Genomic DNA, 26,192 nt, shown 5'->3' on the forward strand with positions numbered 1-26,192 from the left:
TTTCGGGGCCTAGTCATGAGTATAATAGAGATCCTCAAAATTTCGAAACAATCGAAACTGGAGTGGGTGGGTTTTTGGGCTGAGGGTGCATTGGTGGCGGATTCCGGGGACGGCGCAATCGATACGCCGGGGCCGGCATCCGCATAGCGGCGCATCGCGCGCGCGAAAACCGCCCGCGAGCCCGAAGGTCAAGGTCGTCTGCAGAGGCGGCACACACACGCACCCCTCCTTTCACTTGGCAGACCCCCTTCGTCTCATTTCTATCCACGAAAGTAAATTCTCACAACGAGAGCGTCGCATTCGCATTCGGGACCTGTCGGTTAGTGTACTCATCCCCACCACCATCAATACCACACCACCGTCAACACCACAATCCATCCAAAGTCTTTTAAGGAGTATTTTAAGGGTTTGAGCGTTGGAAATTGTTTTCTTTTCGAGCGCACGCATCCGAATAGAATACGAGATGAATGCGCGGGTCAAGTGGCGATGGCGATAGACCACGTCCAGGCAACTTGCCATTTTTCCTAGAGTTCAAGAAGTGGACTAGCCTCTTGGCATACTTGGCACACTTGATCCCCGCTCTTTTAACCAAGCAGAAAAGAACGTAAATCATGCCGATTGCGTACAATAAACGCATAAAAAGAACGACGCAAATTAAATCCGATTTATGTCAAGTCATGCAAGATGGCGCTCATAAAAGCAACGTCACTGTGTTGTAAATCCAAGAATACTTTTTTTCCATGTCATAAATCACCAATATATACGTATGCCTAAACGGAGCGTCTCCGTTTTGCCGCCCCATAAATCATTTGCATGCTGGATGGAGCGAGTTGACAAAATGCCTTTAACCCTTAAAAAAATAAATAATAACCTCCACTGAATAATACATTTGCGTATTTTTAGAATTTTCATTATTGTTATTGTTTAAATAATAAACGCTAGGGGTTGAATAGTTGAAGCCCGAGGGATGTTTGCCCATTTGGAAACAATCGCGTGCGCAGTATTTTCGCAGTCATTGTCGGAATTGCCCCCAATGCGGGAGCACATTAAACAACCCGGGCGAGCAATTTAAAACTCGACGCGTTCGTTTGTTTCATTTGTTAATTCTCGTTCGTTCGTTTCGAGTGTTTCAAGTGCTGGAACCGGGGGATGAAAGCATGAAAGTCTGCAACACTCGGCAGTAAGTCATCGTGCGTCAGACTTGTTGAAATAAGCTGGAGGTGGGGTCAACCCCCACCAACCCTCTTGGAAAATTTGCATCCTTAAGGAGCAACGAGGTCTCCTCATCGGAATGTTGAATAGATCAGCGTCAATGGGGAAGTTATAATTACCAGTCGGAAATTAGTTTCTAGTCTCCGCAAATGATGATAGGTTTGATGTTGACCTCTTACATAACCTTTCATTAATTACTCAGATACTTTTATGAAGCACTTTTTTCGAGACGTATATCTGTTGGTATAGTGGTTGAAAATTCAAAATTAGAGTGAAAGATAAAGTCTATCTTGCTGCCTGGTGGGTAGATATTACCTAGAGTGCACTGGTTTGGTGGTCGTGTGGTCCGCTCGTTTCAGCTCGCCAGCGTTGTGAATTTTTAATGCGCACAGATTTGCGCTCGTTGCCAGCAATCTCTACCAACGCGCGGTGCTTTCATTCAATTTACTCCCGGGTGGAGTGCAAGAGATGTCCAACTTTAGCAATCTCAGTTTTATAGCTGGTAAACTATTCATGCGATGGATTGGGATTTTTAAAGCTAGTGTCATCTAGGTGGCGTAACACGTATTCAACTATCAAAGTTTAACATGGGCAAAATATGCAATCTAAATGTTTCGGATTTTGTAATTTTTTATTCAGGGCGTGTTTGCGTGATGGAATTAAATTGTTTTACCGAAATACGATTAATGGTAAAATAAGTAATTTCGTTAAAATCCATTCTAAATATAACTCCCTACACGTACAGTGCAGTTATTTGTAATGTGACTCGTTCATACTACAAAGTCACAAAATTGCCGAAATTTTGTACAACTTGATTGGTTTGCCATAAAACTTATCTATTAATTTATTTTTATAACGTTGCCGCTCTTATGGGCAAAGACAAACATCCTTATTTTTTGCATATCTTTGAATATCACATTTTTGACAATGTGTCATAGATTGTAACTTTGTTATCTTTTTTTAATAATGTGGCCAATATTCTTACAAAATTTTTATGGAGATTTATATAACCTAAGGTTGATTTTTATGCTAATTTGTGGAGTACACAACAAGCTTCAACAATGTTTCAAATTAAACATAAAATACTTTTATGAAAAAAATTCAGCCAGCATAAAATTGGTTATTTATCTATAATATAAAAATGAATCGCAAAATCTGTTGGTGAGCGCATAACTTAACAACGCCTAGACCAATTTGGCTCATTCTATTTTTTTAATGTTTGTTAAAGTCCAAGGATGGTTTTTACGGCCAAAAAAGTCGAATAATTGCCGGGAAAGCCCTAAAGACAGCCCTTTTCTATAGGATAAAAGTTGGCATTGAGATTCAATCATAGTCATGGTTAAATAGTTGAATCCGAGATGGCGCGCTGAAATGCATTATTAGAAATTCTTTATATAATTAATTTCTTAAAAATAAAATTGCGAATCTAATTGATTGAATTGACACATGCTATGTCAAGAACAAGAGAGTAAAATTGAATTACATTTTTATTAAACACTACCGGGACGAAGTTGCGGGAAAAAGCTTGTATAAATATACATGTATTCTAATGTAATGAATAAACGATTTTTATTTGTTTTTTTTTAACGTGCAATGAAACTATTTTCCAACGAGTCAAAGAAGTTTCGCCTGTTGGCAATTCTTAATATACGAGTATCGTTATACGTATAATAATAAAAGTTTTCTTTTAGACATAGTACGCAGTATATAAATTTAATATTTGACGTTTTCTTAGAGAATGTTTCCTAACTTTGTGGATATACCTCATTTTCTCGGTTGAATTATGTATGCGGGTAGTTGCCAAATTCAATACAAAACTCATTATTAAAATATTCATGAATATATCACTTATTGTTTGATTAATAATTCACACTTATAATTAATCAATACAATTCCGCCGATCTTAAGTGACATAGGAATGTATGAACTGTAATTACTTATTTAATAAATAATTAGTAAAGTATTAATCATGTTATATCAATAATAACTTCATTTTATTCCGTAAAGAAAAGCACATTAATGGTAGACTAGCTGGTACGAATATTTCTTCTTTGAACAGACCTAATTAACTAATTTCTGGAATTTAAAGATAACATTGTATCAGGAGTAAGGTGCAGTACTCATTTTAATATTCATACATTCCATTTCCGATAAATAATACTTTTTTTCTACTTCTATTTTTAAAGCGCCAGTTTTTTATGGATTTGAGACACAAAAAAGTACAAAGTACTTTAGTCACGCGCGTTACTCTCGGGGTGGAGTTTGCGCCAGCGCTTTTGGCTACGGTGCAGCACAAGACCATAAGAAATGCCATGCGCCGCCAGTCCGTGATTTTCTTGATTTAAAATAGAAAAGTTCACATACAAAAACCTCAACGTTAAAATACATCACATGGCTAAACGTTGTTAAATACTCTATTGGTTAAACGCTCGCAACGGTCGCTCATAACCAATCTCGTGATTAAAACTCCGGTTTAGCCACTTGATAATAATATACCATTGTCCTAATATTTAGATTCACAATTCTGCTTGATAAATGAATGCAGAAACTAATCTAAAATGCATGTACCACATCTAGTAAAATAAAATAATTATAACACAAATATAGCGCAAAAATAGTACCTCAATGGTTGTAATTAATAATTAAATATTTTAATGTCAATTCATTTTTTTTATTAACTTTACCGGAGACCAGTATAAAAAATAATTTCACAAATTTCACTTTTTATGTGTTAATTTTTGGAAATCTTTAAAAACATTACTAACACCATTCCTATCTCAGTGTAAAACAATATTGTTATAAACAAAAGTTTCGTCAAAATAAATTTAAAACTAAATACACATTATACACATACAAATTTGAACATAATTATTTACTTCCTACAAATATTGAATTACAATTCTAACGCCGAATAAAGATGTCCTACTTATATCAATATCATTAATTATTCACCTGACTGAATCAACAATAGAATAATAGAGAACTCCACTGTAAACATTTAGGTTTATACCACCTAATTATGAGAATTTTCATTTATTTTCCATTACGATGTTAGCTTGTTAAATACGGCGTTGAATGAATATATTCCTGTACATGGACGAACGCTAATAGAATGATATCGATTATTTCATACGCGCCTACATGGCGTGCTGAGAGATAAATATCCTGCCAGCCATAAATTGTATCTATATACTCAATGCTCGAAAGTCGAACTCGCTCATTTATTCATAACATTTTTGTGGCACACATTAATTTCAATATGATAACACATATTATATCACATGCTCACGTTGAATCGCAAATCGTCTGCGCGGATTTAAATATACGTATAGTTGTCAAATTAATTAGTTTCTTGTTTTTTGAACCAATTATGTGCGAAATTTGCGAATAAGAATTTTAATTTTACTAAAAATACAAACAATGCACTTAACCGCAACCTTCATCCCTTAGCTATAATCTAAAAATGAATCGCAAAATCTGTTGGAAAGCGCATAACTCAACAACGCCTAGAATAATTTGATCAATTATTTTTTCGAAATGTTCGTCAAAGTCCAAGGATGGTTTTTACGGCGAGATAAATTCGAATAATTGCCGGAAAAACCCTAAAGACAGCTCTTTTCTATAAAATAAAAGTTGGCATTGAGATTCAATCATAATTATAGTTAAATAGTTGAATCCGAGATGGCGCGCTGAAGTGCATTATTAGCTATTCTTTATATAATAAATTTTTTTTAAATAAAATTGCGAATCTTATTGATAAAATTGACATATACTATGTCAAGAAAAAGAGAGTAAAAACGAATTACATTTTTAATAAACACTACCGGGACGAAGTCGCGGGTAAACGCTAAAATTGCTTCTAATTTGTTACCAGGAAATATAATATCAACGGTTTGATCTCAGGTAACCTGAGTTGTAACTCTCCATGATTGACACATCAATAATTGCTGCTAGCATCGTAACATTTGTGACGAATGGAATTCGTCCCCAGCCGACAGTGGCACATAATTCAGAGGCAACTGCGCTTCATTCTCGTTTGATTGATGCTCGCGGCTGTCCCTAGACGGAGGCGGCCGGGTAATTCGATTAGAAAGACACAAAGTGCGGCGCGCGCGAAAGAAGCCAGCGCGAGTAAGGCTCATGCTCGAGGATGCTCAGCGCTGCCATGGAAATGACACCACTTTATGAGCCCATGCTCAATTGCCTACACTCGAAACGTTTCATCTTCGCCATTTATGCTCCAACAAAGACCATAAATTAGTAAATAATGGAGACGTTCAAAAAGTTGTGTGAAAAACACCAAAAACGCACCTACATTAACGCAAATGTGATTAATAATCCATAAAACTGATATTATCTACGCTTGGTCGATTTATTCATTGATACGATAAGTGATGAATAAAGCACTCAGCTCGTATAGTGCGATAAGAGTTGATGTAGTTTGTGTTATGACAAAGTTTCATTTTTGGCTTGCGTCCCACACGCTTGAGAGAGGATTATGTTGCGTGTGCGATCTGTTGAATTCGGGAATAGTGCCAAGATGGTCTATGGCAATCCCCCCTGCCAGGCTATTCATCATCAGTTGGAACTCTATATCGAGTGGACATGTTAAACAAATGAACACGCTAGCCACTAGTGTTACACGCCATGTCTGTTTGCACTCTTGGAATAATCGATATCGGCACATCTCAGGCATGCCATCATCAATGTGTCGCCATGTTTAAACAACGCAAACATCATTAAAATGCGAATGGATGAAATTTTTTTGTTATGGAATGTTGAGGAATAGCTGTAAAATTTTCTTAACGTAGGAATAAGGTCGTTTCTATTATTCTTTCACTAAAAATATATTATTTTTGGAATATTAAGAATATTCTTTGGGTTACGTCATCAACATTTTAAATCTATACTATAAAAATGAATCGCAAAATCTGTTGGTAAGCGCATAACTCAACAACGCCTAGACCAATTAGGCCAATTCTTTTTTAACGGTTTGGTTTTTATAGCAAGAAAATTTTGAATAATTGCCGAGAAACCCCGAAAGACAGCCCTTTTCCATAGGACAAAAGTTGGTGCGCTGAAGTGCATTATTAGCAATTCTTTATATTATAGATTTCTTTCTTTATTGATAGAATTGACACATACTCTGTCTAGAACAAGAAAGTAAAAATGAAGTATATTTTTATTAAAACACTACCGGGACGAAGTCGCGGGCAAAAGCTAGTAGGTATAATAAATAAATGGAAAGAGTGTGAATTTAACTTAAGTTAATTTAATTTAAGACTAGGAAACTGCTGTGTCAATTGGCTACCTTCGATAATAAAATATTTGTAGAAATCCAATGAAACTTCAAAAAGTGAGAATAATGATAAAATTTGCAAGAAATATAAAAAACATCAATTTTATTTTCCTTCACAAACTGATCGATTCTGTCAAAACTGGTTCGTTCAGATATTAATTTTGCGACTAAACTTATAAAGAGAAAGTCCGAAATAAATGTTTTTATTCTTTACTTACGTTTTTTTTTTTGCAAAAATATAATTCGAAAGATGTAAAAAATGAGAGGATCATAGTTATATAGTATTTCTTATTTCTATAAACTAAAATTGAGACTCTTATTGAGAAAGTGAGCACATAATATATATGTTCAAAAAACAAGAAAGTAATTACTTAAGTAAGTAATTAGTTAAGCAACTTTTTATTAAAATTTATACGCACAAAATCACGAGTAAAAGCTGGTGGCACATAAAAGAAACCAAATGAATTCTATGAATCAAGTGGTGCCATCTACGAGAAAGTAGTGTCTTAAAATCTTAAATATTTACTATCGTTGCCATAAAACAGACATAACCCGAGTTTGGATAGTTCCGGACAAGCGTAAATTGAATTAAACTACTGAAGAAATTGCTAGAAAGGTGCGCAAATTTCAGTGAAGTGGCATTGTCCATTAAAAATTCAAGTGGTAAACGGACCAGACCTAAATCTCAAGATTAATCTAAACTCCGTACACTTGTACGTATTATTTCTAAGAATCAATTTCAAAAATTTGTGTTAGCAATTTGGAGTGCCTATGCTCCATTAGTGGCTATGCTATATACTCGCTACAATTGTATGCAAGAATTAAAAATTAATACGTTATAGGTACATATCTGCTTTTTATTTATATTTTCAGATATGTTTGGATAGGTGAAATTAAATAATTTATATAAATTGAATAAATTATTAATATATTTTGATAGTTTTGAGATACAAAAAACTAATTTTGCACATCTTTATTTATTTATTAACTTAATAATATATTTCCATTATTTTTTTATAATTATAAATTTACAATGTAGTATTTTTGATATTAATTTGCTTGGCATGGCATTTGCGTAGCACTATAAACTATTAATTCTATTAATGAACTTTGTGTTAAAGTTTCAGCGTATTCAATAAATAAATATAAAATAATTTTATCTCTTCTGATTTATGTTCATAAAATTTTGTATCTCGTGTGTTTTATCAAATAATTGATTCAATCTCTTCGCAATTTGTACCTACTTACCTTGAAGCCTAGTATTTGCGCATTGCGCATTGCATTATTTTGAAAATAAATCGTCCTGATTTTATAACAAGCAAATTTTGAAAAAGACGTTTATAAAAATATAATACCCAAGTAGTTTGTTATCAACAAAGTTTTCTTTTTTAATTCTTTTTTAAGGGTATATCTCAATATTGATTTATCTGTGAGTACCTCTGAAAGTATGACGCAGAGGACTGAATCAGCACATTCAACAACATATTTGTTTAGCAATTTGGTAAATGCTAAAATACAATATGCTATGTATTCGCAAAAGCAATAACTAAATGTACATCATTTTCGTGCACACGGTTTATTTTCCAAATCCTACAGGCTTGTTTACAGTCTCAATATTACATTTCCATCAACGTCAAATGGCAACTGACTGAAACAAAGCGCAACTGAACTCTGTTTGATTGTTTGTCATAAACTTGCACAAGTTGACGACTGTCCCAAAATATTTGACCTAACAATCAAATAGAGAAAAATAATTAGTAATTTTGTGTTATTATTGTGTTATTTTAGATCGTGCGCTTATTAAAATATCAGCACGAAGAGTTTTGAAGCTATTTATTTAACACAGCTTCAACATTGTGAAAAATATACACTTAGTGATATTCGATATTGTAATGACTATTTAATAATAATTTTGAACAAAATGGTCCAGATTGTTACAACTAAATCAAAAAGATTTGAAATTTTTGGATCCGTCAGTACATTGTAAATGTTTTCATGAAGTAAGTTTGTTATCTAAATAAAATTCAATTTTTTAGTGAGCAATGATAACTATGATATATCTCCGAGTATATATTCAGCAGAGTTGTGAAAAACACTTTCCATTATATAATATTTGTCACATTGGTTCATACTGAAATACAAAATGAAAGGTAAGATATAAATTCAATACATATATTATAATAACTTTTACAATAACGATTATTTCTTTCTTTCATTATGTTTCAGTTGCTTTACAAATTGTGGCAGTTTGTCTATTGGTCCAAGTGGTCTTAGCTGTGAAAAGCCCCACTGAATCTGTATGCGACAAAGTGTGCGCTCAAGAATCAAAGGAAAAATTGCCTTATCCGGGCGACTGTACTAAATTTTGTCATTGTGGAGAAAATGGCAACTTGGGAAAAAATTGCCCAGCTGGATTACACTTTAATCCTGAGTTGGAAGAGTGTGACTGGCCCGAAAATGCTGGTTGCATTGACAGCCTACATTAAAAATGTGTTAATTGTATGCATATAATAAATACTTAAAATGTTATTGGTGTAATACCTGATTTTAGTTTGAACTCTAATGTCTATGAAGTGTTTACTAATTAAACCTTTGCATTATTTCTGAAAATGCAGTTCAAAAATACATTTTAAAACAATGAAGAATTCAAGTACATACTTCCATAAAAAATTACACATAGATAAGATAAAAGATATATACACATATATATAAATTACGAGGAGCTGAGTATTATTTCATATATAAAATACAAATATATTGTTCAACAGTGCGAGTATATCTCTCGTTGTTCAAAATGAAGGGTATGTATTTAAATTTTGATAAGTATCCATTTGGAATGCATCACTATATTTTTTGTCGTAGTGGTTTTTCAATTCGTGGCTGCTTGCTTATTGGTCCAACTCGTCTTGGCTGTAAAAGGCTTAAATGAATGCGATGAATTGTGCCCCGATGAATTCCCCATAATATCGGGAAACGTAGCCTATCCTCCTGATTGTACTAAATTTTGTCAGTGTGGGAATGATGGAAACTGGCTAAAGGATTGCCCTGTTGGACTGGAATTTAATCCTGATACAGGATTTTGCGACTGGCCTACTGGTCTTTGTTAGCATTGACAGCATTCATTATAATTGTCTTTAATGTATACAAGACATAAATAAATGAAATTTTATAAAAATAGTTCCAATTTTTAGTTATATTCATACCTAATTTTTTTGTAAATAAGAATAAAGAAATCCTTGAATTCTTTGAAATCGTTGATTTCATTATTTCTCAACTTTCGAATACTTGCTAATCGATTAAACTAGTAGTAGCTTCTAAAAATTTACACACACCTTGCAATTAAAAACTAATCTATCCTGATGATTGCACTAAATATTTCCTTTACTAACACAAAAAAAGTAACTAATTGGAATGGTGCTTTTTAATAAAAATTAATAACCAACCAGAATATGCATTAATTTCCTTAATAAAACCAAAATACTTAAAACTATACTATACTATACTATATCAAATATTCACAACCTATTCATACCAGTAAACCTTGAACTGAAAATTATCATAAATTTAACTACAAAAACATTGTTCTTTCTTCTGATACCTTGGTTATAATTAGAGGAAAGAGGAAAGTTCGCCAACTGAGTGCATGTAAATTCACAAGATTGATTCAACCATTAAAGGTTTTTTTTGTGACATTTTGAAAATCAATAACTGATATATATTTCAATTATATGTTTTTATTAATTGAGACCGGATGTACTTAGTTTGTTATCAACATAAAATTCAATTTTTAATAATAAGAATTGATAAATAATAAAAATGTTTCTCTGTATAAATATGTGTTGCGATTTGCAAAATTATATTCTATTATACTGTGGTTTGTCTGCTTGTTTGCTTTAGTTGCTTTGCAAATTGTGGCTGCATGCCACATTGGTCCAGCTGGTTTTAGCTGTAGAAGGCCCAAATAAGTCTTGTGCGATGAAGTGTGCCCCTCCTGATTTGGATGTATGGGACTGGCCTAGTGGTTTTTGTTAACATTAACAGCTTTCAATATGTAAGAGACTCAGACTCTTAATATAAAAATATTTAAATTAAAAATTATTTTCTTTATAGTTGTAAGTTGCAAATTGTTAACAATTATATGACACAATATGCATCACAAATGTCACACGATGACCGCTGCGTACTTTATATTAAAGTTAGAATGACATCACACAAAAAAGCTATATTTCAGACCGGCCAGTTATGCGTAAACTTGTACGTGTTAAATTCTGTTTAGTGCTATTTAACATGTTAGAGTATTCCTGATATCAATATTTTTTCACATTATCACTGTGGTGTACCTAGTTGCGTGTTAGATAGCAGTATTACTTGACAAAAGTTTGCAACTAAAGACAACTAAAAATATGTACCTATTACTTTAATAAACTCTAAATTATTTATTTAATGTACACATTATACACAATTATAATGAAGGCTCTTTATGCTAACAACGACCCGTAGGCCAGTCGCATACTTCCATATCAGGATTAAATTCTAGTCCAGGATGGCAATCTTTTAGCCAGTTCCCATCATTTGCACAATGACAATATTTGGTACAATCAGGTGGATAAGCTATAAAGTAATTCGCTTCTACTGGTACTTCATTGTGGCACAATTCATCGCACTCATTTGTGGCTTTTACAGCTAAGACGAGTTGAATCAGCAGGCAAGCAGCCACGACTTGGAAAACCACTACGACCGAAATTATAGTGATTCATTCAAAATGAATTATCAAAATTTAAATACATACCCTTCATTTTGAACAACGAGGGAATATTCTCAAACTGTTGAGCAATATATTTTATATTAGAAATTATAAAAAATTGCGTTATTATATACATTTTTTATTCTTTTCAATCGGCAATTTTCTGTGGAAGTACTTGAAATCTTCATTGTTCTAAAATGTATTTTAGCACTGCATTCTAAGAAATAGTACAAAGGTGTAAATATAAGGAGTATGAATCTATTTTGAGATTTAAGTGCATTGAGTTTGGTGAAGTGTGCCTCCGCTCATCATTTTTATTGCACAATAGCACATCACAGACATTTGAGTTTGAACTAAAAACAGGTATTACACCAATAAAATTTTAAGTATTTATTTTATGCATACAATTAACACATTTTTAATGAAAGATGGCAATGCAATTAGCGCTAAAAGGCCAGTCACAAACTGCTAACGCAGCATTAAATTCCAGTCCAGCAGGGCAATCATATAGCCAGTTTCCATCATTTCTACAATAACAATATTTGGTACAATCAGGTGGATAAGCTATCATCAGATTCTCTAGTACTGGATGGTTATTGGGGCACAATTCATCGCACTCAGACTTATTTGGGCCTTGATTAGCTAAGGCCAATTGAACTAGTAGGCAAGCAGCTACAATTTGTAAAACAACTATAACAAAATGTTAAGAAATAGTAATGAATTAATTTTGACCTTCAGTATCAATCAGACAACTTCAACTTCATCTTTCTACTTATATACCCACAAATATTTAGCATTAATCAATCCTCATTATTAAAAATTAAATTTAAGATTAATAATTATTTCGGATTTCAATTAATAAAAACATATGTTTCAAATACAAGTGCTATACACACGTTATAAATTCATAGAAAATTATATTGACGGAAAAAACTTAATCAGTTATTGATTTTTCATTTAAAGTATTACAAAACTGTAGCAGTTTTCCGATCATTCTTTAATGTTGATTTAATCGCTGTGTATGTATAATATGTACCCCAGGGCGCTATTGGCAAACTGTCCAATTCCATATGTAGTAGTATCAGATGTAAAAGTAATGTAAAAGCATGCGTAATATCCAGTAATTTTCAGATTTTCAGTTTTTATTAATTGAAATTTGAAGTAATTAAAAATATGAAATTTAATTTTTAATAATGAGGATTGATTAATATTAAATATCTGTGGGTATATAAGTAGAGACATGAAGTTGAAAAATTATATTCGTTTACACTTTGTTTGCTTGTCTGATTGATACTGAAGGTCAAAATGAAGGGTATGTATTCATTAAACTTATACTACTACTAGTCCAATTGGCCTTAGCTGTAGAAGGCCCACATAAGTCTGTGTGCGATGAAGTGTGCCCTCCCATTGTGCACACAGCAAATTTACACTTACCATTTCCTGGCGATTGTACCAAATTTTGTTATTGCGGATATGATGGAAGCTGGGAGAAAAATTGTCCTCCTGGACTAGAATTTAATCCTGATTTGGAAGTATGTGACTGGCCTAGTGGTTTTTGTGGTTCTGTGTGCGATGAATTTTGCCCCAATGTGTTTCCCATAAATGAGGATAACGTAGCCTATCCACCTGATTGTACCAAATTTTGTCATTGTCAAAATGATGGAAACAGTTTAAAAGATTGCCCTGCAGGACTGGAATTTAATGCTGCGTTAGCCGTTTGTGACTGGCCTTATAACGCTAATTGCATTGACAGTCTTCATTAAAAATGTATTTATTGTATATACAACGTTAAGACCTATAACTTTACTGATACAAACCTGCATTTGAAACAAATATAATTTACTGATAATCATTTATTTGTATTATTTTCATTACTGTTTGCACACTATATAATTCCAAAAATTACGTATAAAAGTAGATGGATATTTTCTTCTACTTTAATCATTTTAAAATGTGTTCATATATACTCGCAGGCAATTACCTACTGTATACATTTAAGAAATTTAAGAGATTTTAATTTATGTTTAAATACTCGAATACAATAAAGAGGATTTATTTAAAAGTTGATATGGGCTGTTTTTTTTTAATTTTGACTGTTTGACTTCGGTTCCCATTTAATTTTACTTAATAAACATCCAATTGAGTCTAAAGTTTGTAATACAGTGTGAACAAATCAATGCAGAAATCATATGTACCTATATTTATATTTTGCAGTTAATAAATCCAACCTTTTAGTAGTAATGTTGTAATTTTATAACTGGTTTTAAACTGGTAAAAGGCTAATAACAAAATGGTGAATCTTTTACTGATCAAAATCAACCAAACTGATTAAAGTAAATCAATTGAATTTGAAAACCGGATGGTGATTTATTTTAAATAATAAGTGTAAGTTCTGAGAAAACGTAAAACGCAATTTAAACATTTATTGATTAGATTAAAATTAATTAAGTGCTTCAGAGAAATTGTGTGCAATGTACAGGGCCAGATTTAAATGCATGTTTCTTTTTCAAATGTTTTGCTCCAGCCGCCTCGTATGTAACTATTCCATTGTTACAGAGAGTTGGTTTACGTAAAACGTAAAATTGTGATTGTTCATAACTTAATGTTTTACTTTCTAAACTTATATTAGTATTTCAACAACATAATCTAATTTAATAGTAAGAAAATTCATAAAATGCAACTTTTTTTGCTTTTTAAAATAGATGCGTAGTATATGAACCCAAACTAATCATTAATTATCCTGAATCACAAACCTTGCGGTTTTCGTGCCACCAAGAAACTAATTTTCGGCAAGTAATTATAACTTTCCCATCGCACTCGAGCTGGCCGCTGTGGGCGCAAATCGGATTTGATTTTAGTTATGCCCACGTTGTCATCCTGAACGCTTGTTTCACATCAGCGAGGACAAAATTCCGCATCACCACATCGTCATGCGCGCGGTTAGTCCTCTCCGGGCTTAATTATTCACAAAAATCTCATCATCAAACATTCATCCACCACGCAACGTGCGTACGCGCACGCAGCCGAAATTTGAGGTTATGGACGCAGCAAGAAGTCATTTTTGCGCGATGGCGCGAATCGGATCGGAGAATCACGTCGGAAATGAATTTTCGGCGAAACGATCCCCCGCATTCCGCGCGATTAGGGGGCGGCGGGCGGCAAGTCTCGACCTTGTTGGCTAAATTTAGCCCCGCCACATTTGCAGCGATATCCCCGCTCGACGCGCGATCAATCATTCGTCCATCCGCTCTTTTACATGTTCCGCGGAGCGTTGAATTGAGGTTAGATTTACATATGATTACATTATACACACTTTCCGCCATTTTTGATATCGAGAAGTGCGAATAAAAGTTTATAAGGTTTCACTCGTGATAGTTTTAGATTTACGTGGAAAATCACACGCCCAAATAGTGACCGATCGATACCATACTAGAAGCTATGAATTATTACGCGTAATTTCCGCCGCGTATCGCGTCGTGCGTTCTTAATTCCTCATCAGTCTCCGTATTAATAACGCATGGAATTGATTCGCCGGATGGTGATGATGATGGCGACTGGTGGCACGTGGCGACGCGCGTATCGATTGAACAAACTTTTATGTTTGTAGTGCTTTTTTCTTGTTTCGTTTCAATTGTTTATCGTCTAATACGAGTACAAGTTCCTTTCACGTGCAGCGTGCACCTAGAGTTGTTTATGCGAATTGCGCCGAAAGTAAACACGACATCGCATTGCAACGGACTGCAATCGATAGAGTATTAAATGTACAATCACAATATTTGTGGTTTCTAAGATATAAAAATAAATTTCACCAAAATTTCAAATCTTAATATTAATATTAACCAGACCTCCACGGCAGCTAAATTTATAAATTAAATAAATTAAATGTTTTGATTTGTTGCTTACCTACTACTGGTTCAAAAATAATTCGATATCAAAGTTAAATAGCAAGGAAAATCGTAAATAAAATTATATTTTTTCATACAAACTGATCTTACCTGTCAAACAGGGTGCGTCCAATTTAAACGATTAAATCAAAAGCAAATATGACTACCTACGATAATAATAGTGTACTGCATCAAAGGAATCAATGCTTTATAATCTGTAGTGTACCCGTGACAAGTGTTTGAGGTGGACTATTATTTTATAAATATAAAATGAGTGATATGACCATTTTGCGCCTAGTAATCCCATTGATGATTATGCGAATTACACGAAAGGTAAACATGACATAAAGCAACGATAAACCGCAATCGATTGAGTATAAACTGAGGAATCACCTCCACTGACATAAATTGCCCCATTTTATTATCCTTGTGCCTAGTTAAACGTGTGACGTAATATCTTCATATTTGCATCACAAACTACGAAAACAATTTCCATGAAAACTGCGAAATTTATTCGAAAGCAATTTGCATACATTAAAAGTATGATAATTAAAGTATTATATTTTGTAGGAATAATCCCTTCTGCTGGCTTTGCGCCGGCGTGATAGGTATTTAAAGTCTAGCATTAGTTTGCATAATTTATACATTCATTAGTTGTCACCGGCGTGCCAGGATCTTTTTTACTACTGTACCGGATAACTCCGAAAGTATGCGCCGCATCGTCCTCCAACATGCTGCAATCGATAGAGTGGAAAACAAGGAATCCCAAGACGCAGGTAGAATTACGCGAGCACATTCGCACGAGTTTCTAAATGCGTGTAAAGTTGAATGTAGGGAAGAAATATATTTGCAACGCAAAGTTCAGAGCTCATTTCCACGTAAATGGAAGAACTTGCGCGTTTGCAACTTGCACACGTGGAACATAAATTGATCAAAGGTACAAAACTTGCAAAATTGGTTCTTTTATATTATTTTCGGTATGCATAATAACTGCGTTTAATATTGCTTCCAATAAAATTGTATTTGCAACATTTACAAAGTATCACTTAAAATTTCAAATTAATTTCATACTAATTTGAATTGAAATCGATAGAGTATTAAACCGTGAATCGTATGATTAAAGTTCAATTGCACCAATATCCTGGCTGGATATGGTAGAGTCCTATAAAGTTCCGGCGGTAATACACAAGCGACAAATGTCGACTCAAACTTTGAAAGTAATTTCCGCCGAGATGACAAAAGTTACAAGCTTGCAATAAATTTTAATTAAAAACAACTTAAATGTTGTACAAAACAAAATAATACATATTGCACTAAGTAGTGTAATTTAATTGTAATCAGCATTTTAATCCCAAAACACAACTAAATATTAAAAGTCGAGTGTTTTTCACTTGAAAATGCAAATTACTCGCAAAATAAACATTGAATTATACTACACTACCCTGCAATCGATAAAGGAGAAAACATGACATGCTGAAAGCGCACTTGGGTCCTACCAAGTTGTTTGTACGATTTACTAAACTCATGTAAAGTTTGAAGTTGAATTGAATCACTTTATCCGCGTCGGGCCAACTTTAAAGTCATATTGCGTACAAATTACTTGCGATATTTTGTTGAAAGTTTTTTTTAATAAATTGCGTAATAAATTAAGTGCATTGTAGTTCAAAAACAATTTTTGTATGTGTTGGAATCATGGCGTTGTAAAGTTTTTTATAAAAAGTTTCAGTGAAAAATATTTTGCTTCATTTTCTTTCATATTTTCCCAAATTGCGTTGTCACTAAATCAAGTATTGTATTGCTATAACCTGGAATCGATAAAGGACAACATATGAAATAACACAAAGCACACCGGACGGTTTCATAAAGTTTATGCGAATTTCTAACGTGATGCAAAGTTTGACGTCTGGCGTGCCGCACATAAACTTTAGACTTAGAAGTTTTCGTGAAAACGGCCCTCGTTTCAAGTTAGTTGTAACTGACATGTGTTCGAAGTTGAATAATTATAGTATAACCTCACGAGACGTTCATTAGTTTACCTAAATTAGTTTAGCAGCGTCATAAATTTAAAAATTTTACATTAATAAATCAGTATTTTAGGGAATAAAATAAATTTGCTAACCTGTTATTCGTTAATCCAACGCGTGGGAGTGTGCACTCTAGTTATTCCATTGGCCGGCACTTTTCACACTGCGCGCACTGCAACAACAATTAAAGAAAATCTTGTGGCGTGAGTTGTACGTGCGTCGCACGAGTAAACAAAGTTTGATTGGCGCGCGCGCGCGAGGATTCGCGGTTGCCTACCTGCGTAATGCGAGTCTGGAACGCATATGGGACTTTTCGCGCTTATGTAATTCCCGTCGAAGTGGGCGCACGATGGGCGCACGCACCCGGGGGCGGCGGTAAAGCGTCGAAAAACGCACACGTACTCGATGCTTCTGCGTGTCCAGCGAGACGGCGTGGCACACACGGCGCGTCACGAAGAACTGCCGCAGCGCGCGAGACGCGGAAGCGCCGAAACTCGCAAAGAGTCCTCGTTCGTGCATTTGCCGCATTCTCCTTACACCCCTTTACGAAATTTTACGCGTAAAATAACGCGGTCATTCATTATATGCAACCAACATAACACATATTTAAATTAGTAGTACAACTATAGTCCACTAGTCGCTACGACACTTGCTATTCTTGGCTAATAGGACAATTTGAAAGTAGATGGCAACACAAACTTGTATAATTTGTAGTATTTTTATGGGTCAAATGACAAGTAGATGTCGTTAGGGATGTATGACAGTTGACGTCAAAAATTTCACCTCTCTAGAAGAACGCGCTGGTGGCGGTAGCAGTGCGTGTGGCCATATGCATTACTCGGGTGCGTAAACGTCGTAAACATTGCCGACCTTTTTGGATAACTTGGCGCTCGCAGTGGCTTGGTGCTATTCAACAATTTGTGTGTAATTTGTGAGTACGTGGACTAAACAATTGTCTGTCGCTGTATAGCGGCCCATGTTGACGAACATCCAGCCGGTGAAGACGACGACCACGACCGCCCCCACGTTGACGAGATGATCATCGAGGATCCGGACGCGTTCAAGACGTGGCTAACAGCCGTGCTCAAGCCGATGTAAGCAACAGCCCTTCAATTGCGCGTTTCGATTCTAACCAAAATGTTATGACATACTCATACTAATGTTGATGCTTCTTGCAGATGCGTTGCAGACCCTGAGGCTCTCGCCAAATATGTGATTGCCCTGGTTAAGAAGGACAAGTCACCTGATGTACTTCATGTGAGCATGGTCAATCAATTGCAAGTGTTCTTACAAGAAGGTATGTAACTAATGCTGCGACAAAATGTTTATCACAGTCATATATAATAATCTTTAATTCCTTCAGAAACGAAACCATTTGTGGATCAATTATTCCGTACTCTTGATAATCAGACGTACCTCTCGGGTGGCGTACCCAATGCAAATCCACCGAATCCATCGGCAACCTCGCTATCGAAATCGGAACTACCAACCAAAGCAGCTCTTATTAAACCAGTTATACCCGTTGCAGAGATAGTCGCATTATCCGAAACTCTGAATGGGAAAGGTTTACAATCTGCTCCAGTTGCACCGAAACGAGAAGAAGAAAAGAAAGAGCTTAGAGTAGACAGTAAAGAAAAGGATATCAGCAAGGAAAAAGACGATAAGACTGCACGGCGGAGACCGCGAAGAAGATCGACGAGTAGGGGACGATCAAGATCTCGGTCGTGGGACCGAGGCAGACGTTCACGTTCACGTGATAAAGACAAGCGAGAACGCTCGCGAGGATGGCGCGCGAAGAGTCCTTATTATCGCGGTGGCCGGTATCGTAATCGATCACCGCCGCGATCCAGGACGCTCAGTCGTTCGAGATCACCGGATGTAGTGGTTGTTGAAGATGAAGCCAACAAACCGCCTCAGATTCCATCAGCGGTGGTGCCAGCTGGCGGGTTGGAACGAAAGCGACGCTGTCGTGATTATGATGAGGAAGGGTACTGCATGCGTGGAGGTATGTGTCCGTATGATCATGGCGTCGATGCCGTGGTTTTGGAGGACTCAGCGTTGAGTACGGTGTTATACCGTAATGGAGCAGGTGATGGTATACTTGGTCCACCGCCAACTGCCGGACACATGTTGCCTAGACCCGGTCCGCCTCCGGTCGAGTACAATCCACAGGCGCCGCAGATGTGGCATCAGCGTGGGCCTGGCGGAGGTGGTTTCAGGGGCCATCGTGGTGGACTTAATCAGGGACCCCCGCGTGTTAGAGTACGAAATATAAATTTATACTTTATTTATTGGTTAATATATTGTTTATATTTTACAGATGCCAATGGGGCCTTTTCAGGGTGGTGGTCCGCCCCCAGGGGCAATGCCTTTGCCAAATATGCAACGCGAACTGATATCGGTGCCAGTGCTTGGTAGTGAAGCTCCCCCACCAATGGAGAAGTATGGTTTCGGTGCCCCGTCCATGCAAGTCGGTGGTTATCAACCGGATAGTGGTGGTGGTCCTGGCGGTAACGTATTTAAAAAGAAACAGTTCGATTTTAATCGTCTTGGAGCGAGAGCGAAGAATCCCGCGAATTGTTCGCTGGAGTTGAAAAAAGTGCCGCCTGGTTTGAATAACATTACGCATCTCAACAATCATTTTGCTAAATTTGGTAAGATCGTCAACATTCAGGTATCCTTCGAAGGCGATCCGGAGGCGGCAATTGTAACGTTCTCTAGTCACGCTGAGGCTAACGCCGCCTACCGCAGCACCGAAGCGGTGCTCAACAATCGTTTCATTAAGGTGTTCTGGCACACGGGTGGCGCTGGTGGTGATGGGAAAGATGGCGGCGGGATGCAACAGATGGGTTTACCGCCAGTGCGCTCTATAAAAGAACGCCTGGGGCAAGGGGGTAATGTGCCGCCCAATTCGAATAAATTTCTGAATGTGGCCCATGCGCAAGAGAAGGAGAACAATGTGAACAATCCCGACAGTGGATTGGAAGAAGACAAAGAAGTAATCGCCGCTCAGAAGGAAGAGCGCGCCCGTGCCACTGCCGCTCGTGTGGAAGAACTAAAGGCGGCCACTAAGAAAAAACAAGAGATACTGGCGGCCAAAGAGCGCATGAAAAAGAACCAGGAGGAGAAACGCAAGCTCACGCAAGACCTACGCAAACGCAAACAGGATCTTCTCGAGAAACAACTTGCTCAGCAGAAGCTGCTTATCGAGAAAATGGCAAAATGTAAGCTGATTTTATTTCATCCTGAAATATTTAATAACTTCGCTTTATTTTCAAAGGTCCGCCCGGCCCTCCGCGTGATATCTTGATGCAAACCATCAAGAAATCGCAAGAATCCATTGAGATGATACGGAAGGATCTAGCACAGGCAGTGCTCGCGTTGAAAGCGTCAACAGTCACACCATCGGGCGGTGTAGCTCAACCCAAACGTAGTAAAGAAGCCATGCAGAAGGAGTTGCTTGACGCCGAGCTGGATCTCATCAGCAAACAGGCCGAAGGCGTTGACACCACTGATCTACAGAAGAAGCTGTGGGAGTTGAAGGCTCAAGTTGGTGGTGCACCTCCGGCAGCTGGTGGACCCGGGCCCATCACAGGCGTGGGTAGAGGACGTGGTCGAGGTGCAAGGCGATTCAATCCGCTGGGTAGGCACAGACTCGTGAAAAACAATCTCAATGCTGATGGTAAAACCTATTTTGTAATACTGTTATGTGTATAGTATCTGAAAACATTTTTTGTGTTGATTTTGAAAGGTCAAGCGGTGAAAGCGCATGCGCTGGATCACCGCCCCACGCGTCTACTTGTCAGCGGTTACGAAGCGGATGAGTACGCTGCAGTGCTGGCGCATTTCCGTCACTTTGGCGAAATTGTCGAGTGCGAAGCCGATGATGCATTGCCCAGCGTCGTTGTGGCGTACCGCACCCGCAAGGAGGCGGAGCATGCCCTCGCCAAAGGTCGACACTTTGCTGATAGGACGCTTAGCGTCACATGGGCAGGCCCAATTCGTGCCGCTCTGCCAACTAATGCGCGCGGTGCCCTCCTAGGCGAATCCGATGAAGACGAGCAGCTGCTAGATGGAGAAGCTGAAGACGAACCGATGGAGTCTGGTATAACTGAGGCCGACTTCCCCGAGGATGTCCTACTGCAGGACGACGAGGAGGAAGAGGAGGAAAACGAAGATCGTTCCTGGAGGCGATAATACGCGTGCATGCCTAGGTCTTAAGTGAACATGTAAATATCATGCGACACTCTTTCACAAACATTTGCACACACACACAAAGACACGAAAGTTCAACACATGTACAAACTAATTGGCGAGGAGTCATGATTGCAGCGAGGCGCGTTCGGTGGCAGTAGAATGCTTTTGTTTCGTAGTTATTTCTTTTGTTATCATATTTAGTTCGACCTTTTTTTTATTGAATGCGTAGGTTTACTTTTAATGTGTTTTTTGTACACATGATACAGACAAAAACACCACACGCTTAATACTGACGATTCATTGTGTTTTCAAAGAATTGACTTGAGTTTGTTAAAAAAAATGTGAAAAAAGCTTGAAAAGATCGGTTAGCCCCATCTAGACGAATGAAAAAAAAAAACAGCAAGATTGAAAAAAATAAGTGAAGATGCAAAAAAATGATTTGCACAAGCAATTAATTGAGAATAACAAATCCATATATATGTATATTGTATATTTTATAATGATAATATTGATTGTTAATGATTGTAACGATAACTGATATGGAAAAAACAAAAACAAAATATGCGAGTAGATGGGGTAACATAACAATAACAAAGAAAAAAAAAAAAAAAAAATTGATACAATTTCAAATTGTTAAAATGCAATTCATCGACTTCAAGATGGCGGCGGCAAAAATGGAGATTCGAGATGGCAGCGACAATTCAAGATGGGAGACTTACTTATATTAAATAATTTATTTCTAATGATAATTGGACTTTATGTTGCAGATATGCATACCGTCATGACGTCACCTTTGAGTTCTCGATGAAAATGATGTCCTCGTCGGTGCCGAATGCTCGCCGTGACTCTTCGAAAGTTTCTAGTGACATCACACAATAATCTACAATTGAAAAAAAGGATTCATAAGTATAATTGTTGTTGATGTTCTGAAGCGATTTTTAACTTACGATCATGCCGTGCAGGATTCCGGTAGTATATAGCCCGAGATCGCAAATCGTATCCGCACAGTACGATGAAATGCCCAAGGTAGGCGGGCGCCGGTAGTGGAATCGGCAAACATTTTCGAAGTTCCACTGAAAGCCGATTGCGCTTACACACTGGACACGCAACTCTTGACGAATCAATCAGCGCAATCGCAGGTCCACGACGCAAGCGCGCTAGCACTCCCGCGAGTGTCAATGACGAGCGGCGCACGCGCAAACCGAGTGCTTCCGCTTCCGCAAATCGCCGGTTGACTCGGTCTTCATCGCTGGCGAAGATTGACGAGTAAAACGCTGCTTGCTTGTATCCGGTATGCGCACCAAGAGTTAATGTGTAGAATGCGTGCGGGAGGGCGAAGCGGCGCAGAATATAGCACAGATCTATCGTCCATGTACTGGAAAAAATACCTATTTTAATTTAATGTTGTACCGATTTGATAATGCGGAATATCTTACCTTTTTGCTATGCCTTCATCTTGACATATACTATGAAAGTTTGTTTCAAGTTGCCGCGCATGTTGTTCCGGTAATACCATCTGCACGCAAGCGAGTCCGCAGTCCCAGGCGTAGCGTTGGCGGTGGTGGCGCACCTCATGCCACACGGTACGACGTAACATTGGTAATGACGGCGGCGGCGGCGATGCTCTCGTATCGCGTCTATTCTCCTTGTTGGCGATAACGCCGCGATAAGCGAATTCGCGACGCATCGCTGCTGAATCACTTACACTACGCGACTGATACAGTTTCGCATTGTGCGGAATCGACGCCGTCCATGTATACTCAAGGTGGACTACCGTCGGCGCATCCTTGACTTTCGTAACGAGCGCGCGGCGGCCGCACGTTTGTTTTCGTATTCGCGAGATTAGGAAATCGAGAGTTTTGGCCGACCTTGACGCGAGCGTTGCGATGGTCTTAACGGCAATTACCTCGATTACCTTCCATTCGTATTTTGAACGCAAGCAATCACGAAATAATTTGAAGTTGCACGATACTTCCGGTTGTGTCTCAAAGTTTCAAATATTTGAATGGTGCAAATAAAATGAGTCGTTACTACATGTTTGGTTGCATATACAAAATTTATTCAAACTGCTCATGCGCATCATGCAGACCGATATCGTAGGGGGCGCGAACATCGCTAAAATGGCAGTTTTGATCGAGTCTGGGTTGTGCTGTCTTCGTTTGACTTGTAACGTAAATTACTAGATTGGAGTGAAACTATATGCACGAGCTGAATTCTTTTTCGTTTTGTAGGTTAACTCTGGCTTCACTAAAAATACTTCTGTGTTTACAGCAAACCACGCTTGATTCGCGAGATTCGTCAATTTTGAAGTTGTACAATAATCAAGTAACCGATGCCCCGCATGGCAACAATGTTGTTTTCTGACGTCACCAAAACCTAGTCACAGCTATCGTGATCCTCGGGCGAGTTCAATTGTTTGTTATAAAAACAATTGATTCATTCAAATATCGCAGGTGGCTGTTGTTGCCTTTTAAAACAATATAAAAGGGGGCGACGAAACAAAATCAGAGTCAGTAGCAAATTCGTAGCTGTTCTCGCTGCTTGTCGTTGTCCGCATCCACTTTTCTCCGGTGGTGTTCATTGTCTCTCATTAATTAAAAGTGATATTTTTAATAATATTAAAAGGCCTATTGATTGTAATCAATATTTGCAAATCAGGGCTATAATTTCCGAACAATTTTACTCCTCTACTCGATTTGTTAACTTCGTTATCGTGCATTTATTGCTGTTATATTTTGTTACATAATACTTTATTGTAATCTGAGGTTGTTGCACAGGTGTGTCAGCATATAGTCTGGAATTCATTTCCAAGCAGTTGTACCTTCTGTTCTCAACGCCATCATCAGTGCGTTTGTTGTATAGAAATATGACAATATTTCACATATGAACAAGGTTTTCCATGAGGCATTTATTTTGTCCCAGGACTTGCGATTGACATATTTATTTATGTCATCGCGGCTTGCTTGATAATAAACCGTGCACGATCATAAACGTGTTCATCAACTCTTATATTCTGAAATGTTTATAAATATGAGGAAATATGGTCGAATTTTTAGAAATCTCTTTCTTCTCCAGGTGTTAACCGCTTTAGAGGCTCTAGTTGTTTTCGTAAAAGAATGTTTAAGGAAGAAGTCGTTAAAAATAAAATGTAAACTTAATAGCTTCCAGAATTCTCTCTATATTGGAAGAATAATCGGAAGTTCAAAAGATAAGCATTTAAAAAAAAACTAAATATTTTATAATAATGCTTGAGTCTTAAACAAAGCACTGAAAGTTGTTCTGTTCTGTCGCAAGGATTTTCAATTTGTGGTTGTGCTTTTTCTCACTTGTAGAAAAAAATTGTAGGTTTGTTCTAGATGGAACGAAGCATTTTTCGCACAAGTCTCCGACTTTGACAGCATTGTCTACGAATTGCCACTGCTCTCCGAAGTATTTCGAGAGAAATCTTATCAAAAATAACATTCCTCCATATTCTCTATATCAAATCATGTCTGGGTCAAATTTTCCTCCCTCCATTATTCCGTGACGAATATTTTGATACTTGGTACCAAGTAAGCAAGAAAGCACATGTAATTTTATAAATTTATCTGCAACATTCACAAATTATTTCTTCAATGTGACGCGACCCCTATTGGGTGATATGCGTTGCAGCTGTTTCATCTATTAACCTCGATAAGAGGCGGAAATAACCCGTATTCGCTTATCGGGATCAAAATCGGGAACGATTATACTACATTTATTTATAATCAATGAGGTGTAATCCGTACATCATTTTTCCGACATGCACCGACTTAGAGTTGTCTATAAGATTTTATCTATTTCACATATACTTTTAACCGTGAAGATTGATTCGCCCAACTGTAATGAATAACAGCCAGCTCTGATCTTTTGGCGTTTTGGGCCTGTCTTTCTCTATAACTGCTAGCTTCGGCAATGTGATTCAAAAGTATTCCTTCAGCTTCGACTGAACGCGGAAATCTCTTTTACTTAACTCTTTTATTAATTTGTATGTTAAGAGATTTCTTAAAAATATTCTTCTTTAAGCACGTCTGAAATTTAAATGGTATTTATAATTTCCACGTATTTTTGAATGGCATCGAACCAAATTCAGCTTGGTTGGTTCGGGGAAACAATAATTCGACGCATCGTCGTTGATGTGGCCTTCGAAATTGTGGGTATAATACCCAATTTACACGCAAAGTAATTTATAGAAAGGGTAGTTGTCCACCACTGAAGAACACAATAATGCCTATATTATGGTTTTGTTGCTGTTATATCTGGCTACGTGTATTTAACATCTTATCTGTCAAAATTTTGGTCTGTTTTTTTGCGTTTGAAAAGCGCATAGTAATAACGGCGCTGGGTAACTACGGAAGGGCCGCCATTCGCATATCTTGTGCTGTTATCTTGGGATATTGTTTATTATCTTTGGTTTTGTTTTTATATCTGTTTATGTGCGAACAGTACCACTTTTTGCCAAGTTTTGCGTTCAACGGTTTCTCTCTCTGTCTCATCTCTTTTTACTCGTGTTCCATGTTCGGTTTCCGTTCAGTCTTAAATATGTTTCTAATTTATTCGATCTTCCGGACCTCTTGCAGCACTACAAGGAGGAGGGTTTTGTGGAGGTTTAAGAAGGTACAATATTGGTCTTTTATATTTAATTCAAATTTGTGGTGATTACATTCGATGATAGCCAATAGTTAAAATCAATATTGTAAATATATATTTCGGTATACGTTTATACGTTTTCCTGCTGGTTATTGCCCTCAAAATGGAATAATTTTCCTGGTTTTGTTTTATATATATATGAAGGATTCTTTTTATATTATACT

General features: G+C 37.0%; 3 protein-coding genes across 3 annotated transcripts; 2 read left to right on the plus strand and 1 right to left on the minus strand.

Moving 5' to 3' along the window:
• Nucleotides 1-8,533: 8,533 nt before the first annotated feature.
• LOC135802834 (uncharacterized) lies at nt 8,534-9,688 on the plus strand. The gene is made up of 4 exons (XM_065316460.1): nt 8,534-8,661; nt 8,738-8,992; nt 9,199-9,312; nt 9,374-9,688. The coding sequence occupies exons 1-4, from the start codon at nt 8,655-8,657 to the stop codon at nt 9,616-9,618; spliced, it is 621 nt and encodes a 206-aa protein (XP_065172532.1). The 5' UTR covers nt 8,534-8,654; the 3' UTR covers nt 9,619-9,688.
• Nucleotides 9,689-17,928: 8,240 nt separating this feature from the next.
• Nucleotides 17,929-21,930, plus strand: swm (Zinc finger protein swm). The gene is made up of 6 exons (XM_065316451.1): nt 17,929-18,257; nt 18,342-18,460; nt 18,527-19,425; nt 19,484-20,387; nt 20,444-20,845; nt 20,915-21,930. Exons 1-6 carry the CDS (start codon nt 18,199-18,201, stop codon nt 21,358-21,360), a joined length of 2,829 nt encoding a protein of 942 aa, XP_065172523.1. The 5' UTR covers nt 17,929-18,198; the 3' UTR covers nt 21,361-21,930.
• LOC135802828 (protein GUCD1) lies at nt 21,569-23,279 on the minus strand. Its single transcript, XM_065316452.1, has 3 exons — nt 22,797-23,279; nt 22,308-22,735; nt 21,569-22,240 (listed from the first exon to the last, which is right to left on the minus strand). Exons 1-3 carry the CDS (start codon nt 23,045-23,047, stop codon nt 22,140-22,142), a joined length of 780 nt encoding a protein of 259 aa, XP_065172524.1. The 5' UTR covers nt 23,048-23,279; the 3' UTR covers nt 21,569-22,139.
• Nucleotides 23,280-26,192: the final 2,913 nt, after the last annotated feature.

This window comes from Atheta coriaria, unplaced genomic scaffold (assembly GCF_025399875.1).
Source record: "Atheta coriaria isolate IRGN ID8LTWV9N9 unplaced genomic scaffold, Caltech_Dcor_3.1 hic_scaffold_57_pilon, whole genome shotgun sequence".
Classification (NCBI taxonomy): Eukaryota; Metazoa; Arthropoda; class Insecta; order Coleoptera; family Staphylinidae; genus Dalotia; species Dalotia coriaria.